Here is a 19,629-nt window from a genome sequence, read left to right on the forward strand (position 1 = left end):
ACAGAATTATGCACTTCTATATTAAATATCAGTGGACAGAATTATGCACTTCTATATTAAATATCACAGATGGGATTGGTATTTTCCTTGGCCATATCTTATTAAATTTGGGGAAAAGGCTCGTTTTTCACAGAAAGGCAATCTGAAGTCTCTTCAATCTCTGTGAAGCCTGGTCTTGTAATCAAAGTTGTCCAATAATCCTATGTTCCCTCTTGCCTTCTTGTCTGTATCTGCAAGAGTTACAAAATATTGGAACCATGTATGTTATACTCCGTGTGTGCACAGAAAAATGTATATTATATTAATATGGTATTACTTGTAGAGTAGTTAAGATTTCCTCTTTTCTTTAAAAGGAAAAAGATATCATTTCTGTCTATGAAGTTCATAAATAACAACTCGGAGGTGTAATCTTCCTAAAAAGCAAAATGCTATCCGCAAAAGTTTTAAAATAATTTTAAAGAAAGTGAAAATGATGAGCACTATTTAAACTGTGTAAATCTTGTTCATTCCATCTCTAATGTATATGCATACACTGCACATCCATAGTTTTGTTTAGAGAAAAATTTATTTATGCTTTTTTTTTTTCCTACCAGAACCATTACTTGAAAATTTTCATGGTTGCCACAGTGCCTACTGCACAGTTTTGAACAGACTAAGGAGCTCCATGTCTTAACATGGTACATCCAAATCAGAAATCAGAGTTTTCATACAGACAGTTCTTTTAAACTACTTAAAATGCAGAATTTTTTATGGGGGACTTTGTGAGCTAGTCCTAATTCTAGCAGCTGCGCAAATTATTAAGATCGTTTAGGCCTAAGCAATCAAATGCTGCAAAGTATGAACTTTATTCTCAGAGCTCAAAAACAAGGTAGAAAGCTTTTTGATACTGGATTATGTATTCTAGCCTCTTTGTTGCTAAAGAAAAGTGTTTTCAGTGATTACCTGCCTGTGAGAGAATTATTAAACTGCAGTCTCAAAAGATCAGCACGGCTCAGGATAAATCTCTGCATATAGCTTTTTTGTTGTTGTTGAGGTCTCATTCCTGGTTCCTATGACACATTACTTGCTAATTTTACAAGTTGTTAATTATGAGAAGTTTATTTTAGCAGAAAAGATAATTTAACGTATTTACTGCAGACAAGAACCTTAGAAATACGTTCATCTTTGACAGAGTAAAATCAATGGGGAATTTGTGCATCTGTTTGCCCATACCGTTAGGTATGTATGACCTAATGGGATTTTCTACCTATTGTAACTGGTCCTGTGCTTTACTAAGATAAACGTTTCTGTGATCCTGTGAAGAGACTGCCCAGTGTCTTTTCTCCTTGAGAAATGCATCCTGAAAATCCATTTTAGTACTCTCAGAATCCAGACCAAAAGTCTAGTGTATGCATCAGCATGATCGTAGAACCCCACGGCGGTTTTATGATACTCCTTGTAACAGCTAATGATCAAAATTTTCTGGTTTAGGAGCAAGGTGCCTGCCTTTGCAGACAATACGTAGGGAGCAGTGTTTGTTTCTCATTTATACATAGAACATATATTTTAGCATAATTTACATTTTTGTTTAATCTTGAATGAGATTTTCTTCCAAGCTGTCCTATATTCAATATCAGGGGAAAGACTGTGCAGAAAAATGGCTCTGTATGTGTTCATATATGCATTATGTATGTTTATGTGTTCCCTCTGTTATAAACACAATATTTAAACACTATTATCTAGCTCCTACAGAGGAAAAAGGGGATTTTTAAGTTCTCTCTAACACTTATGTTTAAAATAATCCCATGTGTAATAATTCAGCATTACTTTCAAAATGAATGACCTAGTATTAAAAATAGAAATAAACAATGATAGGAATTTCATGTCATTGTTGTAGTCTAACAGCTTTATGTTAGAAGCATGAATGTGATTGACTTATTTTTGGTAGGATTGGAAATGGATGAAGTAATGAAATTATTAGTGGACAGTTCATTTTGTCAATTTATAAAACGTTTGAAGGTAACGTTAGAGGTATATTGTCAATCGATCCACTAATACACACATATTATAAATATCTGTGTACATATTCAACCTGGGTTTATGGTTAAATGATTCTGGGTGGGCAAGAGGTTCCGTTTTTACAAATGCCCCTTATATGGTTTTTTTGATGTGTTCAGATAGGTATTTTGTCTACTATATTTGAGGAATATGATGGAATTCTTAATTCAAATTACATTCCTTCTTGTCAAAATTAACTGTATTTATGGGATGGGATTAGCCTTTCCGTTACTGTTTTGAAGATTTAAAAGTAGATAGAGAATGGAATTAAGACTTTTATTTTTATTAAATATCTCCTAACTGAGAGCAAAGCAGTAAGTTAATATGGTGTATAATGTGGGATGATTCTTTTTCCTTTTTAACTTCTAAAATATATCTTCCAAGGAAAGAAAATTCCCAAAATTCGTAACAAGAGAAATGGAGAACATGTACATAGAAGAGTTGCGGTCTTCAGTGAATTTGCTAATGGCAAATTTGGAAAGTCTTCCAGTGTCTAAAGGTGGGCCGGAATTTAAACTGCAGAAGTTAAAGCGATCACAGAATTCTGCGTTCTTGGACATAGGAGACGAAAATGAGGTTCAGCTGTCAAAGTCTGATGTGGTCCTCTCCTTCACATTAGAGGTAATCACATATTTCACAGGAAACTTGTTAACAGTTTAAATTACTAAAATATCTATGTCGTGATGCTTTTTTTTTGTTATTAGTCCTTCCTTAGTAATTTTAAAATTTTATGTTAAAGAAGTAAGTTATTCTTTGTCGCTTTGGTAATTAGGAGTTAGAGTACAGCTATATGATGCATTTTCCTCTTGCAGCAGTAGCTGCGTTTGGGCCCACACAGCAATGTAGGCAGTTGAATCTCCCACACAAATGTAACTTCAAATGAATTCCAGTACATTAAATACCTAAGTATACTTTTGAACTTAATAAAGAAATACTGTTGTTACCAGGAACTCATTCATAGAATTTTACAAACAAGTTGTCTTTTCTCACTGAAAGCATTTAGAGAATAAACAACAAAAAAAAAATTACTGGTTGTCATAGCAGATTTTTATAAACTTCTGCATTTTCCTCAAGAAACTAGCTCATTTTTACTGAGATTGTGCAGGAAATCTGGTCTATAGGGATGCCCATATAAGAGCTCAACCGACTTCAAAAGGAAACCATAAATTCCATTAGTTACTTAAACATGTCAGATGACAGCATCATAGCTCAGGTCCAATTCCGCAGATGTGCGTATCAGGAAATGCTGATCTCTCTCTCAATAATAACGGAATCAAAACATTTCCAAAGTGTGTCCTATGTATTTGTTGGTCAGAAGGTGCCACATTTGTGTTATGCACTTGAAGTGGCTTTAGTTTCTTTAAGACAACAGATAATGTTACAGAATAAATATTTCAATTGTTATATGGTTTAAAACAAACAAAAATCTTTATCTTTTCAACAATGCTTTTTCTTAAGTGAAATGAGCATCTGGTTTTTTCATGAAATTCAGATCGATTTTTCTTTCCCATGTCATCAATACACGCAAAGAATTGAAAAAATGTCAAAAATGGACAGAGGAAAAAGTTTAAATCCTTCATATAACAAAATTACTTATCCCACTGTATGCAATTTTAATATTACTAGCTAATAATGTAAAAGCCCAACATCAACTTGCAAAGAGTAGTAAGAGCCATCATTCTATATGCCAAAAAGCATTAGTTCATCAAGCATGTAAAACTGGAGCCACAGGCCTTAATAGTGAAGTATATGAAATGATGAAGTAGTTTTATAACTCCTGTGCTGAACCCTGTGCATCTCCATCACGTGTGCTCTGTCTGCCTCAAGTGGAATACCAAGCTTGGAATGGTCCATAAACAGCAATAACAAAGAATAATTTTGAAGCACCTAAAAAGTACCTGGAAAAGTTTTTCGATAATGCTTTCTGTGTTCAAGAAAGTTTGCTTGGTGAGGGACGTAAGAAGAGGAGAAGCTTTCTCGGTGCCTACAGAGAGAAATATTAAGCATGTACTAAACATTGTGAGGTATTTGGGGGAAAAGCACAGTAAAAGATTGAAACAGTCATGAAATGAAAAATGACAGTAGATTTAATTTACATTAAATTTGGAACAGTTTGGCTTTGTTTACAGCCCTTCCCGTCTCACACCAGAAATGCAAACTATTAGGTCTACTGAACTTGGGTTTGTGGGTTTTTCTTCCATTGCTGGTAGAGAAAACACACAGATGTTCTGCAAGATTAGTCATCTACAGGGCAAGGCAAAGAACTAACACGTTACTCTACAGGCAGCACTTTTTAGCAGGGCAAATTTTCATTTTAAACATGGTGTTAATCATATAAGTTGAGTTTCTTGCTGGGCATCTGCATTTCTTACTCTTGAGAAGCTAAATCTCAGAAGATATAAGGGCAAACAGAAACAGCTGAAGTGTTATTAATTTAGACTGATACACGGTGGATCTCTTCTTTTTCAATGCAAATGGGCAAATAAGAAAAGCTGATTTCATTTCATTGTAGATAGAATACTTTATTTCTGGAAAATGTGAGGCCATAAGTGCACAATTTCACATTTCTTGGATAACACGTAACTATATCCATTTTTTATCTTTTGGTGTGTGACTTGACTTAACTAAATTATAGGGTAACCAGTAAAATCCCCACTGAGGACTGGTGCACAGGAACATGAATGAACAGGAAATCTATAACATGGTGTCATTGTTTAAGCCCAGTCAGAAACTAGTACCACGCAGCTGCTCAAACACTCCCCCCAGCTGAGATGGGGAAGAGAATCGGAAGAGTAAAAGTGAGAAAAAACTCATGGGTGACTTTAATAGGTAGAGCAAAAGCCACTCACACAAGCAAAGCAAGACAAGGAATTCATTCAGTACTTCCCATCGTCAGGCAGGCGTTCAGCCATCTCCAGGAAAGCAGGGCTCCATCACATGTAACAGTTACTTTGGAAGGCAAAATACCATATCTCCAAACTTCCCCCCCTTCCTTCTTCTTCCCCAGCTTTATATACTGAGCATGACACCACATGGCATGGAACATCCCTTTGGTCAGTTGAGGTCAGCTGTCCCAGCTGTGTCCCCTCCCAACTTCTCGTGCACCCCCAGGCTACTCACTGGCGGGGTGGTGCGAGGAGCAGAAAAGGCCCTGACTGCCCAGCAACAACCAAAAGCACCAGTGTGCTACCAGCACCATTCTCATCCCCAATCCAAAACACAGCACTAACCCAGCTGCCAGAAAGTCAACCCCATCCCAGCCAAAACCATGACACATGTCTAAACATTAGGACAAGAAAAAAACTTGATGAAAATTTCTTTGCAAGGGGCAAAGTGGTGGGGGTTCATGCTGCCACTGCATGTCGTTATTAAGACAGAACAGCAAAAGATGTAACATTTGTACTGTTCTGGTGGGAATGGACCTTGTTTTCTAACATAAGAGCAGCCCTGCACATCACTACAAGCAACAATGACTATTTTTGCAAGTTGGATATTCCCTCAAATAGCCTAATTTGCAAAAATTTGTAAATTAAATAAATAAAATATTGAAGTAGTAGAAGACTTAAATCACTTGTGTTCTCCAGCTGTTGGACAGTTTGAGAAATAGACAAACAATATTTAGGAAGCTGTTCATCAGGTAATGAGCTGGTAAATCAGCTAGTGACAGTTTTCTTCCTAATGAAATGCAACTTTGTTCCGTTGCTAGAATCCAGAAGTGCTAGCAAAGACAAACATACTGTGCAATTAAATTGGAAACTCAAGGAAAGAAAGTATCGACATAAAAATGAATAAACATGAAGTCTGCATTCAACAAGGACATACATTTGGCATGTGGGAAGACCGTACGGGCAGTATTAGCTAGAAGGATCCCTAATGCAGTCTTTTAGTGATGACTGATCACTTTAACTACTTGAATTCCTGAACCAAAAAAGATAAGAGATGATTACATCATTCTGCATGAATTGCTGTTATTATTTATAAAATGTAATAGGCAGCGTTGATGATTTATGCGTAATGTAAAAATGTTCTAAGTGATCAATGACTGTAATCTCACTGCAGTATTACCAAACTAGCAATTTTACAAGATATCTAGCTATTACTAAGGTTCTGGAAGTTTTAAGGTAGGAGGGATTGTACAGCTAGGGGTGAAGTCTGGCTTAACGTTCTTGAATTGAAATGAGTTGAGAAATATGCAAAGGGTTTAATAGCAAAGTACTTTCGTGGTTGGTTGCTGACCTAAGAAACCAATTGCCTCCGAGGAGACTAATAGTAGTCATTACTTCTGTCACCTTTAAAACAATCAAACAAATACTGAGCTACGCGCATAGTTCAGTTGAGGACAGCTTCTCTCCTGATTAAATGGACTGGTTTTTTTCCCAGTTTCTTCTCATAGACCCAAAAGGACTGGAAAGGAAAGCAGCTTTTCCAAAGCAAGCAGGGAAACCTGACTTTCTTCTCAAATCTTCTCTGAATTAGAAACATCTGAAGTGTGAAAATTCCAATAATTTCACACAGTGACAAACCGTAAGGTTTATAAAAGGTGGAGAGCAGTTGAAGTAGGATGGCATTTGGCTCTTCTGAGCTATAACCGAGTAGCTCTGAGGAGCTGAAAAACTATGGGATCTGCCAAGCTCAGAATTTCACTGGTGAGGAAATTTATCAGGACGCAGCTGGTAGTGGCTTTTTTTCCTTTCTCTTCCTCCCCCCATATGCACGCCGAACCTGACTGCAAGTACGGAGCTGGGAGAAGGAAAAGGGGTAGGCAGTGGGGGAAGAAAATTAGAGCATCTGATAACGATGCTCTGACCCACCTCGTGCTCAGCAGAGCACCAAATCAGCTGAGATTCAAGGGTTGCAACCTCCAGTGTCGCAGCACCATGATTAACCTTTCAAGATGTGATCAGTGTATTTACTTGTCTTGTTTACAGCCTGACTTAGTAACCTGTTCGTTCCATAAATGCTTATGTAGATGACTGCTTAAAAGATGCAGTTCAGCATGTATTAACGTTTAGAATTGTATTTAGACATTAGTCTCAAATTCAACTCCTAGCATTTAAACTATGGTTGGAGTGAGGGGTTTTTTTAGGGTTTTTTTTCACCTGCCTGGAGCTTAGTACTGTAATAGCTGTGCTACGTAATGTTTTCTGAAGGATAAACTGTTTGTTTTCTTTTCCTCAGATCGTTATAATGGAGGTGCAAGGTTTAAGGTCAGTCGCTCCCAATCGAATTGTCTACTGCACTATGGAAGTGGAAGGAGGCGAGAAGCTTCAGACGGACCAAGCAGAAGCTTCCAGGCCACAGTAAGCAGCTCCACCATCACTGCATCCGGCATCTCTTTCCTTCATATCATGGGGGAACCTAACTGAGTGTCTTCACAGTTTTTACAATTAAGTTAGCGCTACGTTATATGAAGTTTTTTTCCTGGGTAGTTATTTTAAATTCTTTCTGAAAAATGAAAATACAATTAATAGTGATTTATGGCGAAGTAAGTACGAAGTGTGAATGGTGTCCAAATAAATGCCATTGAATGTATGTGTGAGGCAAAGAGCTAGAGACTGCAGCATTGTGTTCTTACCTGCATTCTCTGAAAACACAAACCTCTCGATAGATGTTAGCCCGAGGTGATTTTGTGTATTCTAGGTTAATGTGCAGGTGGCCTTGTGGAGTGTAACTTGTACAATTGGTGGAAAATCAATACTCAGTAATCAATCTTGACAAAGCTTACTCACCTGCTGAGCCTATTTCATTTTAAATTGTAGGATCCACTTCTTTCAATTAATTTTTGAGGGAGGCAGTCAGCAAACTGACTTGGAGGGGGATAACATCATGCCATCTGTAGTTGAACCAGTCAGAGTGGCAGAGAGGAAGAAAATTAAATGTGTTTTTTGGTTGATTTGTTTGACCTACACACTGACTTCAGACACTTTTCTCTCTGTTAAAATGTCATTTGGAATCTTTTGTAGATAACTTTCCAGACGGCGTGTTGGGGTTTTACTGGCACCATAGTGTGCCTTGTGAAAGACAATTTAAAAATTGTAGTTGTTACAGTACCTGAGAAAACATCTTCAATGGAGTTGGGATGATAGTTTCTATTACATTCAGGCCACAAATACGGACTCCTGTTAGGCAAAATTATAAGCACAAAGTTTTATCTACCTCTTCTGGTGTTGGGAGGAGGAGGAGGAGATCTAATTTGGTGGACTTTTTCATATTTGCAGCAAATTTCCTTGGAAAGTAAGCCGGCAGCCTACTCCAGTAATATATTCAGACAGCTTTGCAGAACTCTAAGTATGTGGGACAGGATGTAAAATTCACTTGTCGCAGTCCCTGGCTGTGTTCCTTCTCCAGGGCATGGGAACGCTCAGTCTTATCATTTACATGTAGTACATGAGGAACTTCTAAGAGCAACAATAGCATGAGAGACACACACATGAGAGACATATGCATTGAAGCAAGGTCATAAGTGGGTATGCAACGTCCCCTGCTTATTTGTGGACCTCTTGGGGCGTTCTCTGGTGGTTCAGAGTCCCAGGAGAGTTGCTTTCTCATGGAGGGCAGATCTCCAAGCTGTGCTTTCTCTTCAAACTCAAGAGTTGCTCTTACACCGTTCCCAGCAACAAGTGCCTCCAGCCTTTGCCTACTCTCACAGTCAAGGTTCCTTTTTCTTTTGATGGTGTGTCTCTCCTTTTACTCACCCTTGAATTTGTTAGCTTCTGGTTTAAATGCTCAATTAACCCCTGATGTCACTGGTGTGGGTCTTCAAATCTCCCTAAATCAGCTAGAATACACAAATTCTTGAATTCTTGAAATTCTTGGGCACAGTCATTCTCCTTCCAGAAAACACTTTGTAGATGTTAAGGGTTTTGTTTCTCTCTAGCGGTTTCCAGATATGGTGAACAAAACATGGTAGGGATGGTTCATGGTCAGTTCATGGTTTACTTATTACATACTGAGAGCTGCAGGTTAAGGTAAAGGTTGTAAAACCAATCAGAAGGTATACATTGTGTGTAGATACATCTGGTAAAAGTTAGTAACAGATTAGTTGATTTTCCTATCTGTCAAAGTAGAAACTTTGTGAAAAGGAAGTTCCAGACTAGATGGAGTCTCATAGAATCACAGAATGGTTCGGGTTGGAAGGGACCTTAAAGATCATCTAGTTCGACCCCTCTGCCATGGGCAGGGACACCTCCCACTAGACCAGGCTGCTCAAAGCCCCATCCAGCCTGGCCTTGAACACTTCCAGGGAAGGGGCATCCACAACTTCCCTGGGCAACTTGTGCCAGTGCCTCAATACAATACAAAAGTCAATATAAAAACAACTAAGAAAAGGGCTATGTTAGGACCTGCTCCAAGCTTATAAACTGATTTGGTGGATTTCAGGCTCAATTGGTATAAGTTGATTGAGTATGGGAGAAAGACAGGTTTATGGGCTGTTCCATATAAGTGATGTTGTATGAACAAAATTCATATGGATTTGTATGGAAAAAACTGTGCATCTTTGAGAGATGCCCTGAACCATACACTGGAAGGACAAGAATGGGAGTTACTGGTGCTGTTGACCTGCTGTCCTACAAAACAGTGTAACTTGAAGGGGCACAGCTGAGAGAGCTCTAAAATTTATCTAGTTCTTGTGCTCTTCTGAGCTGTACTGATTCCCATTTCTGGCAAGAACAATTGTGAGACATTGCCATACAGTATGATTATGAGCATAAAGGGACAGGTAGTTTGTGAGCATATAGAGTTGTAGTTTGAGGCAACAGGGGAGGACATTAAATTAGACAAGCATGAAATTAGCAAATTATGGGCAAATGGTAAAGAAGATGGAGGATTTCCCATTCGATACCTATGGAATGGGAAATCCTTTATTCCACAGTTTAATTTTTCTGTTAGAGCCAAATCAGGTTTTCTTGACAGTAGCAATATTGCTTTTTTTTGGTTGCTGGCGAAGGGAACTAAGAGGGGTTGGCAGAGTTTAATCAGGAAATTGTGCTGGTGGAAGAGGCCCTAGGAAATACTGTTATGGCAGGGAGGAGTCTCCAGGTTTCAGAAGGCTTAAGGTGCCTCTGTTTTTTCTCTCTTCTGTCCCAGCCTGTGTCCAGTCCTTCTATGAACTTTCTTACTTTTATGACCAACAAATCCCTTGCCCCATGCAGTCACCTGCCTCCTCCTGCCCCCCTGCTTCTTCCAGCACTCATCACTGTGCTCTGATAGGGACCTGCCGGGGTGATGGGGAGGGTCAGTCACTGGGAGAAGGGTTGGATATTCCGGAAAGAGGAGGTATGGTAAGAGGTGGAAACAGAGGTGGCTTTCTGCTCCTGTTGATGTTAGTAACAGTACTACTACTGGGAAGAAAGATGCCTTCTTTCCTCTTCGGTCTTTTGGCAACAATGAGCAAAGTCAGTTACGTAGAGGCCAGTGACCAGCTGGGCAAGCACAGCCAGTCCATCTCTTGTCCGATACAGGAAAAAACAAGCTGGCAGCTGCCTTAGGCTACTGCCTACTTTGCCTGCTGCTGGAGCTGGCTCCTTACTGGGATAATTTTCAGTCCTGTCATTCTGTTACGAAGGAAAATAATCAGTGAGGCTGGAGGAGAAAACCCAAAACCCATTCCAAAAAAAAAAAAAAAAAATCAAGGAGAACTGTTGTTCAGCTTGACTCTTCAAATCACTAGCAGTAACATATTTGCACTGACAAATCCCAGATAAATGAGAACATAACTTCAGATTTTATAGGACATGCAGCTAGAAAAGGGTAGCAAAGCTCTCATACTAAGCGTAGAATGAGGCTGTGATGAAAAGTGAATGATTACCACCAGCCTGCGGTGGGAGACTGCTGGCAAGAGCTCCAAATCATGTGCTTGTCACACACATTTTCTGTAGTTGGTTTATCGTTTTGAACTGGCAGCTACATTTGTGAAAAGAAGCTGTATAAAGAATTATTTATGCCTGTTTTTTTCATCTATGAAACATTGGTGTGTGCAGTGCAATGCTGCTGCTCAGTCAGAAGTTTCAAAAGCTTTGACAGTGAAAAGGAGAAAACGAGATGCTCAGACAAATGCTTCAAAATGGAGTGCGAGCCAGTGTGACCTTCGAGTGGAGATTAATGGAAGCGTGAGTCAAGTGGAGACTTAATTCAGGATTTATCCACTATTCCAAAGTGCTGAATATTTTCTCAATTATTTTTATGACTGTATATTTAGGTGTTCCTCTGAATCCCTCAGTGCTTCCATAAGAGTAATAAGAAAATTAGAAACAATATTCTTTCTTAAAGGAGAAAGACCTAATCAAGTCCTAGAGAAGAGAGCACAGTTTTATCCTGACAGTTTATCAGTAAGAAATGTTTTCTAGTTTCTCACTACTTTTAACCCCTGTTTTCTCTCTCTTTGAATAATATTTTTGTGAGTTTATACTGAAGTGCTTCATTTTCTTCTTTAACAAGCTAAATAAAGCACTGTTTATATGCGTGTTACTTGTTACGTGGTCATTCTAAAATGCAAGTGCTATAGAACAATACCGCTTGACTGAGCTTAAGTCTTAGACAGTTTTACAGATCAGTTATACAGCTTCGCATGCAAACTCTATAAAATTTTTATTACTGCCTGTGAAATATTTTTTCATTCCTTCCAACTGGTTCCTGCCTTTTAGCCCTGCTGAAAATCCCTCCAACATAGCCCGTGACCTTTTCTGCCAGAGATCAGTCAGCAGAGCCTTCAGAGGACCCCTTCAGTCGTACGAAGCTTTGCATAACTTTGGTGCTGTGACGCCACAGGGGGTCATCTTGCAAAATCCAGTGCTAATTTCATTTTTCAAATGCTATTGTCGTGGCTTAGTTTTTAGTCTTGTGAAGTCTGGTGTCCACGTGTTTTCTTATCATTGATTTTTATTCATTCTGACTATTAAATAATGTGGTTTCTTGAAAGTGTCATCTTTTGGGTATGTATAATCATGCCTAAAGATAAAGGATGGGAATATGCTATCTTTTATCACTACAAGTGACATTCTGTTGTCACGTATTTATGTAATAGAAAAAGATCGTATCTTGCATGGTGAGAAAATTTTGATGCAGTCAGGACATTCTTCGTGTAAACAAGACAAATAAGATGATCATATTTTGCTGACAGTGATTGCCTAACCTTATTAAAAGGGCTATTATATATTAGAAGTGTGTGAAGAATGCATGATTAAATATCTGATCAGAGGAGGCAGGGAACCTCAGCCAAGACTGCACAAATAAAATAAATGCTGCTCACGTTCTTTTTATGGAATATTCTACCATCATTAATTCCATAAAGTATGTGAAGTATGAGTTACTTGTGGATACATAATTAAAGATTGCTTAGCAAAAATTTGATAGAACAGTTTAAAAGAAAAGGCTTAATTTCTAAAATTTAGAACTTCCTTAAACAACATGGCCGCTCATGAAAAAAAATAATACTTTTTTAATAGAATGTTTTGAGGATATGGCCTAAGATGACATTTCTGAAGCGAAAAAGGGTTGACAACACTTGTAACCTGTGACAGTCATGTTCCAAGGCTCAGCTATTTTTCTTTCTTCATCGTAGTCCCTGCAACTTTCTGATTTTTGTTTTTGATTAAGGGAAACAAAAAGAGGATCACACCTACAGCTGTCACCTAACTTGTGGTTGCGTGACACAGATGTCCAGTATGTAAGGAAAGAGAAGGCACTAGCTCTGTGTCTGATACCTCTGCATAAATGAGGTTAAGTTTGGTCAGTAATGCTTTAATTATGCTGTTAGTTGTCAGTAATCATTCCTTATATTGTTTACATGTGTAGCAATCCATGTTACTGCTCTTGCATGGGAGAAAAAGTAGAATGAAAAAGTTGTTCCTGCCTCTTACTGGTTCGAGTCTTAAGTATAAAACTAGAGACTAAACACAGGAAGAAATGAGGGACAGAAACACAAGTGTTTGCTGATCAGATAGGCAGGAATCAAACTAGCCTGTTGCTGCCAAGCTGACCAGCTCTCCTTAGGGTGCGGAGGCTTTTTCTGTTGTTTGTCTGGGTGCTTTTTTGTCGAAATGAGTATACTCGCACATGGGATTTTTACAGAGGGATAATGAGATTGCAGTTTCACAGTGCCTGATCTAACCGAGCTTAGCTTTTTGTTCATATGCTTCCTATTGTATCTTCTGAGGATAAATCCTCTTTAGGATTTGGCTTCTTGAACAGAGTCTTTTACTTGATGGATTTCACCTGTTCTTTTGACTATTACCTCTGGAAGTTTTTTACTTACAGGTAAGTGCAGTGAAATTCAGCGTTCATCTTACAGAGGATAGTAAAGCAGAATTGTTCAGCCTACTTTTGGCATCCAGACTTATTTTTTTTAAAACATAAATGCATTTTATGCAACATCTACAAAAGTGACGTTGTATGTTAGAGAACCTCTGTGCGTTACTAGTAAGATCATTTGAAAGGCAGAAGCCTGAGCACCGTAATTATGTTGATGTGGACAACGTTGAAAACTTGGTGAAGGTGAGCGTGATCCTTGAATAAGTAATTTGGAATTTTCTGGAAGCCAGTGGGGGAAGGATCATGACGAGAAACACAGCGTGTCTGCTTTCATAAATTTGGTTTGATATAGTTGCATAATGATTATTATAATTTGCTCTAAGATTCATCTTTATATCTTTAAAGGATAAATTCCATCATGGCTTTCATCTTGTCATATGCCAGTAAATCTGTCTTTTTTGGATTGTCATGATTGGAGCAATTCACAAAATAGGGTGGAAGAAATTACCTTTCAAAAAAATGAATGCTTTGAGCGAATACCAATTGCCAGTAGGAAATTATCTGATGTTTTCTTGGTTCTGCAAAGGAAAAATGGAGAAGGAAAAAATACACGTTTATCCTAGCCTGTGTTCTGGATTAATGATGGAAAAGTTTCACAAAAGGAATATGGATTCAGCTGAAAATTTACATGACAGTTTTATTCAGTTATTCTTGATGCCTGATCAACTGCTTGCTTCTTTAAAGAATGGAAATAATACCTAATCAGCTCAAATATAAAGAGCAATATGATATCCGCAAGAAAAAGATATAGGATTTCTAAAATAAGTAAGTTTCTGTGCTATGTTCTGTCATTGATTACTATTTTATTTTTCACCTCTCTTATTGCAGAGAAATATGAATTGCATACAGGCTCTAAATATTAAAAGAAATTTGGAACTCGACTGGATAATAACCTGAGCAACCTGATTTTAACTGGCCTTGCTCTGAGCTGGGTTGGAACTAGATGACCTCCAGTGGTTCCTTCCAGCCTAAATTTTACAGTGCTTCTATGATTAACTCCCGAAATTTTCTCTTGTAAGTCTGTCTACCTAAGGGACTTGTGAAAACCACTGCTGTTAGAAAGGAATATTCACTTGTCAGATCAAGACAAGTGTGGCATGGAAGAAACTGGGATGAGAGGAGGAAGGAGATAATTAGTTGGCTGTAATCTCTACTGTATTTGGGTGGTTAGCAATAAACATAATCCTTCTGCCACCAGGGCATATCTTTTTTTAATTTTCTTCACCTTAATCTTTTTGATTATTCTAGCTACATCCTGGTTGTTCTCCTTGCGCCTGTGTGCTCAGCATGCTAACAATTGACTGAAAGCAACCAGGATTTCTGCCCTGGCGTGATGTTTGCACTTCTGAAGACCGCGGCTTTGGTGCACTGCCTTCTGCTGCAACGCTTAGACCCCAGGCAGAAGGCCGGTGGGATGAAGGCTTTACAATTAATAGGTTCTCTGTTCAGAGTTGGGATATTAATTAACTCTCCTCATCTAGTGTCCCTGCTTGAGAGAATATTTGTTTGGGGGTGACTGTGTTCTTTTAAAAAGTAGAATGACATTACATGTCTCCTGCAAGACTGATACCAGTTTTATTTCATAGTGCATTTTGGAAACCTTGGGGCAGACTCTGCCTGCCCCACTGTTATCCCTTTCACTATAACAACCAGGGCTCGGAGAAGGACTATTTACATGCTCCTTAATGTACATGATACATCTGTTTCCATTCTCATTCCCTCCAGATCCACGGCAAATGTGACTAATATTTTGCAGACAGACGTAAGCTTTCTCTAACATTATGCTAAAGCATCTCTAGATGTGTGATCCAGCTTCAAACTGGAAGGCATTTGGCTATGGATACTGTGGTGTTGAGCCAAAGCCAATTAACTCCTGCTTAGAAGAAAAATGTTTTGGATCAGGCTAAGCCTCATACTAATATAGCTACATGGTCTCTGGCTGGGGCAGAGTGAAGGCAGCTTACATCTGCCTGTGAAGTATCACGTAGAGAGACAGTGGTCTGTCAAAAAAAGAGATGGGGTTGGGAAGGATTGCCTCAAACTTTACCTTCAGTCTCCTTCTGGAATACTCTGGTAGAGTGGATTTTAAATTTGTCATTCACAGTGGTCTGCACCTGCCTCATCTTTGGAAAATTGAATTATTTTTTGTGGGCAACAGTTGACGTGAAAACAGTTCCTTTGGATTTCTCTGAAATTTTTATGTGATCAGAATGGCCTATTTTACATTTTCAAAATATACTGTTCTTGTATTTTGGTTTGAAGAAACCTTTCAAAAATTTGCTTATGTTTGTTGTAAGCAAGGTAGTACAGGTACGTTCAAAATAATTGCTAAACATTTGACTAGATACAGTGGTTGAAATGGAACAAATTTTACGGTTTTATTTAGTTTTGGTTTGTTGGTTTGGGTGAAGAGAAAGGTTGAGGCAAAGGGTTCAAATGAAAGGTTTTTCTTTTGAGCCCTATTCAGGCGAAGAATACTTCGTACATTTCAAATGGTCATGACAAATAGGAAACTGTTTTTCGCCCCACCATGGGCAGACTCTTCTTTGCTGTCACTGTGTTAGTGTGTGCATTGGTCCTCAGAGGTGTCAAGAGGTCCAATACTTTTAGAATACAGAATAGTTCACTGAACAGATGAAGGGGAAAAAAAAGTATAGATCTTGAAAGTTCTTAATAGCTACTTAGCATATAAGGTACGAGTCTACAGGTTAATGTGCCTACTTGAAAGCCATACCAGCAGATTGAGTGTAGGAGGATGGCAGAAACAAAGGCAGAATAATGTAGACAGCTGGTAAGAACAGTAGGAGTCAGAAAGAGGAGTAAAAGGGATTTCAGAATAAAAGAGAATTGGTGTGAAGCCAGATGGAATACTGAAGTTTTCTGATTTGGTACCTGAGTGTTCCCTGATAAACTGTGCAGGCTCAGATAGGTCAGTCTATTTTGTGATTTGTTTTCCCGCGTCTTTAGGCTGAGATGACAACATCTAGCTGCTTCATCAAAGTCCCGTCAGTTTATCAACTTTTGTACAACATTTTGAAGGTTTAAAGTGTCAGACAAATACTAAATAACATGAAATAAATAGGATTTGCAACTTTTAACAATGCTGTGTTGGATTCATAATTATCTTTTTCAAGGCAAAGGTGAGGCAGATAGGCATATAGGAATTTCGAGAGCATAAATGACCGTGTCTTGCCTTTGCGTGCATCGCCAGCCCTGAGCTGGGTTTGAAACTTGGTGGGAAACAGGAGTTAATGCCTCATGAATTGTTCACACGGTACGTAGCAATGGATCCCAGCACCTGGCAGTGTGTCAGTCTTCTTACATACCCTTGAACGTCTTCACCTTGACTTGTCTTGGTTGCCTGGATTGAAAGCGAGATGGGGAAACAAGACTAAGTAATAATTTATTCCTCCTGTTTTATATTTGTGATGATAATACTTGTCATAATAGCATTCTGTAGTGTTAGTGCTCTGTTCTCATTTTCAGTGTAGAAAGCCTAAATGAGTGTTTATACTCAATTGCTTATTATGCATTGAACCGCTCTTCTGGTTTTCCTTTCTGGTTTTTATTAGGCGCTTTTTTGTTTTAAAGAAAAACTATGCACAATTTTGTCCTTTTTTTACAATTTTTTTTTTCAGATATGAATAATGTTTTATGTGTAAAAAGAAATACATGATTGTGTCTAGCTCATTATTAGCTCCCTGATAAATAATTAGTAATTTTGAGCTCTGTTAATTCCTTTATTTAAAACAGTTATTATTTTTACTAAAAGCTAACTCTGAAAAAAACCACCATATGATCAAATTATTCTTTTCACCCTTTCATATTAGTCTAGTTGTGAAAAGGGGCTTTAGAATATAGTAAATCCATTCAAGCACTGTATCCTTGCTGTTGCTGAAGGAAGGGTCTGATTCGGAGCTTTCACTTCTTCAGAGCAGAGTTCCAAGAAGGGATTGCCAACGTTTTGTAACAATCAGCCTAAAAGCCTTTAATTTTGCTGTTGAATCTATGAGGGGGGGAGGGGGACCAACACAAACATTCGCTCTTTCTGAGTGACTGTACTCAGTGTTGACTCAACGATGCATTCAGAAATGGAGTGCCAGGCTATTTAGTGTATGCAGCTCCAGGTGCTGAACCCCCAGCTTTTCTATAAGGGAAGTGCTGAAGAGATGGCTTAAGAGTCTGTGTGTCAAACTGCTAGTGTGCCCAGTCAAAAGTTCCTAGATAGATGGAAATCCATGAAAAACGGTTTTAAAAAAAACCCCAAAAGTAAGGGACAGTAGTGTAGACCCTGCTTAGGTGGCATCCAAGGTGACACTGAAAGGCAATTCGACGACTTCATCCTTATACTAAAATTTCCCTTTTTTCTGTACTACTCCTTTCCTATTGGCATCGCTGTAGAACAAATTATTTTTTTGCATACCTACATTTTGTAGTTTTAGGAACGTTTTGATGGGAACCTCAGGGTTAAAACCATTACTATTGTAATGCTCCTTCACAGACTGACAGCCCTGAAAGTATTTATGCAAAGTGTCAGTTTTTCTGTAGTAGGGACTGTAAAACAATGAATCTGTAGTTCTCAGCAGGATTTCTGCACGAAATAGTGGAGTCACAGTAACACAGGGAAGAGTCAAGATGTATGAAAGATTAGATGACTTTCATGACGAAGGGCCAAGCTACTTAGCCAAGCTCATGGTTTAGTGTGCCTGAGTGTGGGCTTCGTCTGTACCTCTGCTGTTAAAAGGACATGATTTGTTTAGAACCTTCTCTATGCATTGCCTTTCGGCTGCAACTGAATGTGCTCGCTCTGATGGAGGAAATTATGTTCTTTGCACTTCCATCAAAACAAATGAGTAATTTTCAAATAGAGAAATAAGAAAATGTAGATTTTTATTTTTGTTTTCCCCCCACAGGAAAAAATATTTGTAACCTAAACCACATTTGAAGCATTATAGAAAGGCACTAACACAAAGACTCTTCCCCTTGTGGTTTCAAACTTGAATCCCAGCTCTCACTGATGTAATTGAGAATATGTACATAAATATATATTAAATAAAATAGTTGTTGTAATGTTGCATATAAGGAACAATCGTTACCCTATTAAATCCTGAATAATAAATTTCTGTCACTCGTGCAGTAACATTTCAACATTTTTTTTCAAAAACATTCATTCAGGGGAGAAGCTGGGATGTTTGTATTATTTTGTAAGGTGTGCAAAAGACAGAAAATAAACATGCCTTTGGGTTGTATGAGACAGCTGTTAGCGTTAAGGCCATGATTTCTTGTGTGGCATCCCGGTGTCAGTCACTGCCAAATGGATGGGTATTTCTGTGCTCATAAGAGAGTAGGAAACACTTATGAAATTTCTCCAGTTGTTAATGGAGGAGAACTAGCAGCAATTAGTACCAACTAATACTCTCTTTGGGAGTCTCAGAAAAAAAAGCCAGAATCAGATAAGTATGGATTTAACTCTATTTTTGTTTGGCTGAATGGAGCCTTCTCATCAAATTAAAGATTTATTGTCAGATCGCTGTGGGGCAACTTGCACCGCTGATGCAGCGGCTTCCTCGCTCTATCTCGTGTTTTCTCTCTCTGTGTATATGCAGTTGTAGTTAGTAATATGCAACGCTTCAGAAATTCCACATTCACACAATGCTTCGCTGACAGCAGAATGTTTGTCAGACCTGGATTTAAGGTGTTTTGAACTAGATTAAAGCATCGGTGTAGTCAGATGTGTCAGGGAGGTGCTGTGAGTCCCGTCTGTCTTTTTCTTCCCTGGCCTTTCATCTCGCAGCTTGCACTGGGAGCATCATTTCTAACCTGAAGATTGTAGATACCTAGTTTTCTGCAGTTAAAGTATGTTTCTAAACAAAGTAGAAACAGCAAAGCTGGTACAGATTCTTGAAAGAGTTGAGATGCAGGGATGTTATGGAGATCTGAACATTTTATTTGCAGTCCAGCTCGGTGATGAGCGAAGGTGAAGTGCTGGTAACTCTCTTAGTCCTATGAAGCAGTAGGATGCCTAACAAACTGGTTTCGGTGGCTCTTCCTGCGCATTCTAGCTCATCCCCGTATGGATAAGGAACAAGAAAAATCCTTCAGGAGACATCTTGAGGTGATTTAATGAAGAATTAACAAATCTGTTGAGGTTGATTTACGCAGTAGGTTTAAACCAAAAATCAAACCCAGAAAGATGCAAAAGGGGAGGCACCGAGGAGACCAATACACTGTGGTATTTGTTTCAAAAACGAGATGATTTCCTAATTGCTGAGAAGATCAATG

The 19,629-nt window shown here is 38.5% G+C and overlaps 1 protein-coding gene across 12 annotated transcripts in view; it reads left to right on the forward strand.

The window, feature by feature from the left end:
* The window catches only part of CADPS2 (calcium dependent secretion activator 2), a 321,334-nt gene that overhangs the window by 133,224 nt on the left and 168,481 nt on the right, over nt 1-19,629 (forward strand). For all 12 annotated transcript variants that reach the window (XR_012588637.1, XR_012588624.1, XM_074597183.1 and 9 more), the window contains exons 5-6: nt 2,422-2,658; nt 7,216-7,337. Coding sequence is in view for 10 of the 12 variants with exons in the window: in XM_074597183.1 (XP_074453284.1) it covers nt 2,422-2,658; nt 7,216-7,337 (359 nt within the window). In the remaining 2 variants the exon portion in view is untranslated. The remainder of the gene's footprint in view (nt 1-2,421; nt 2,659-7,215; nt 7,338-19,629) is intronic.

Source organism: Larus michahellis, chromosome 1 (assembly GCF_964199755.1).
Source record: "Larus michahellis chromosome 1, bLarMic1.1, whole genome shotgun sequence".
In the NCBI taxonomy this organism is placed as follows: domain Eukaryota; kingdom Metazoa; phylum Chordata; class Aves; order Charadriiformes; family Laridae; genus Larus; species Larus michahellis.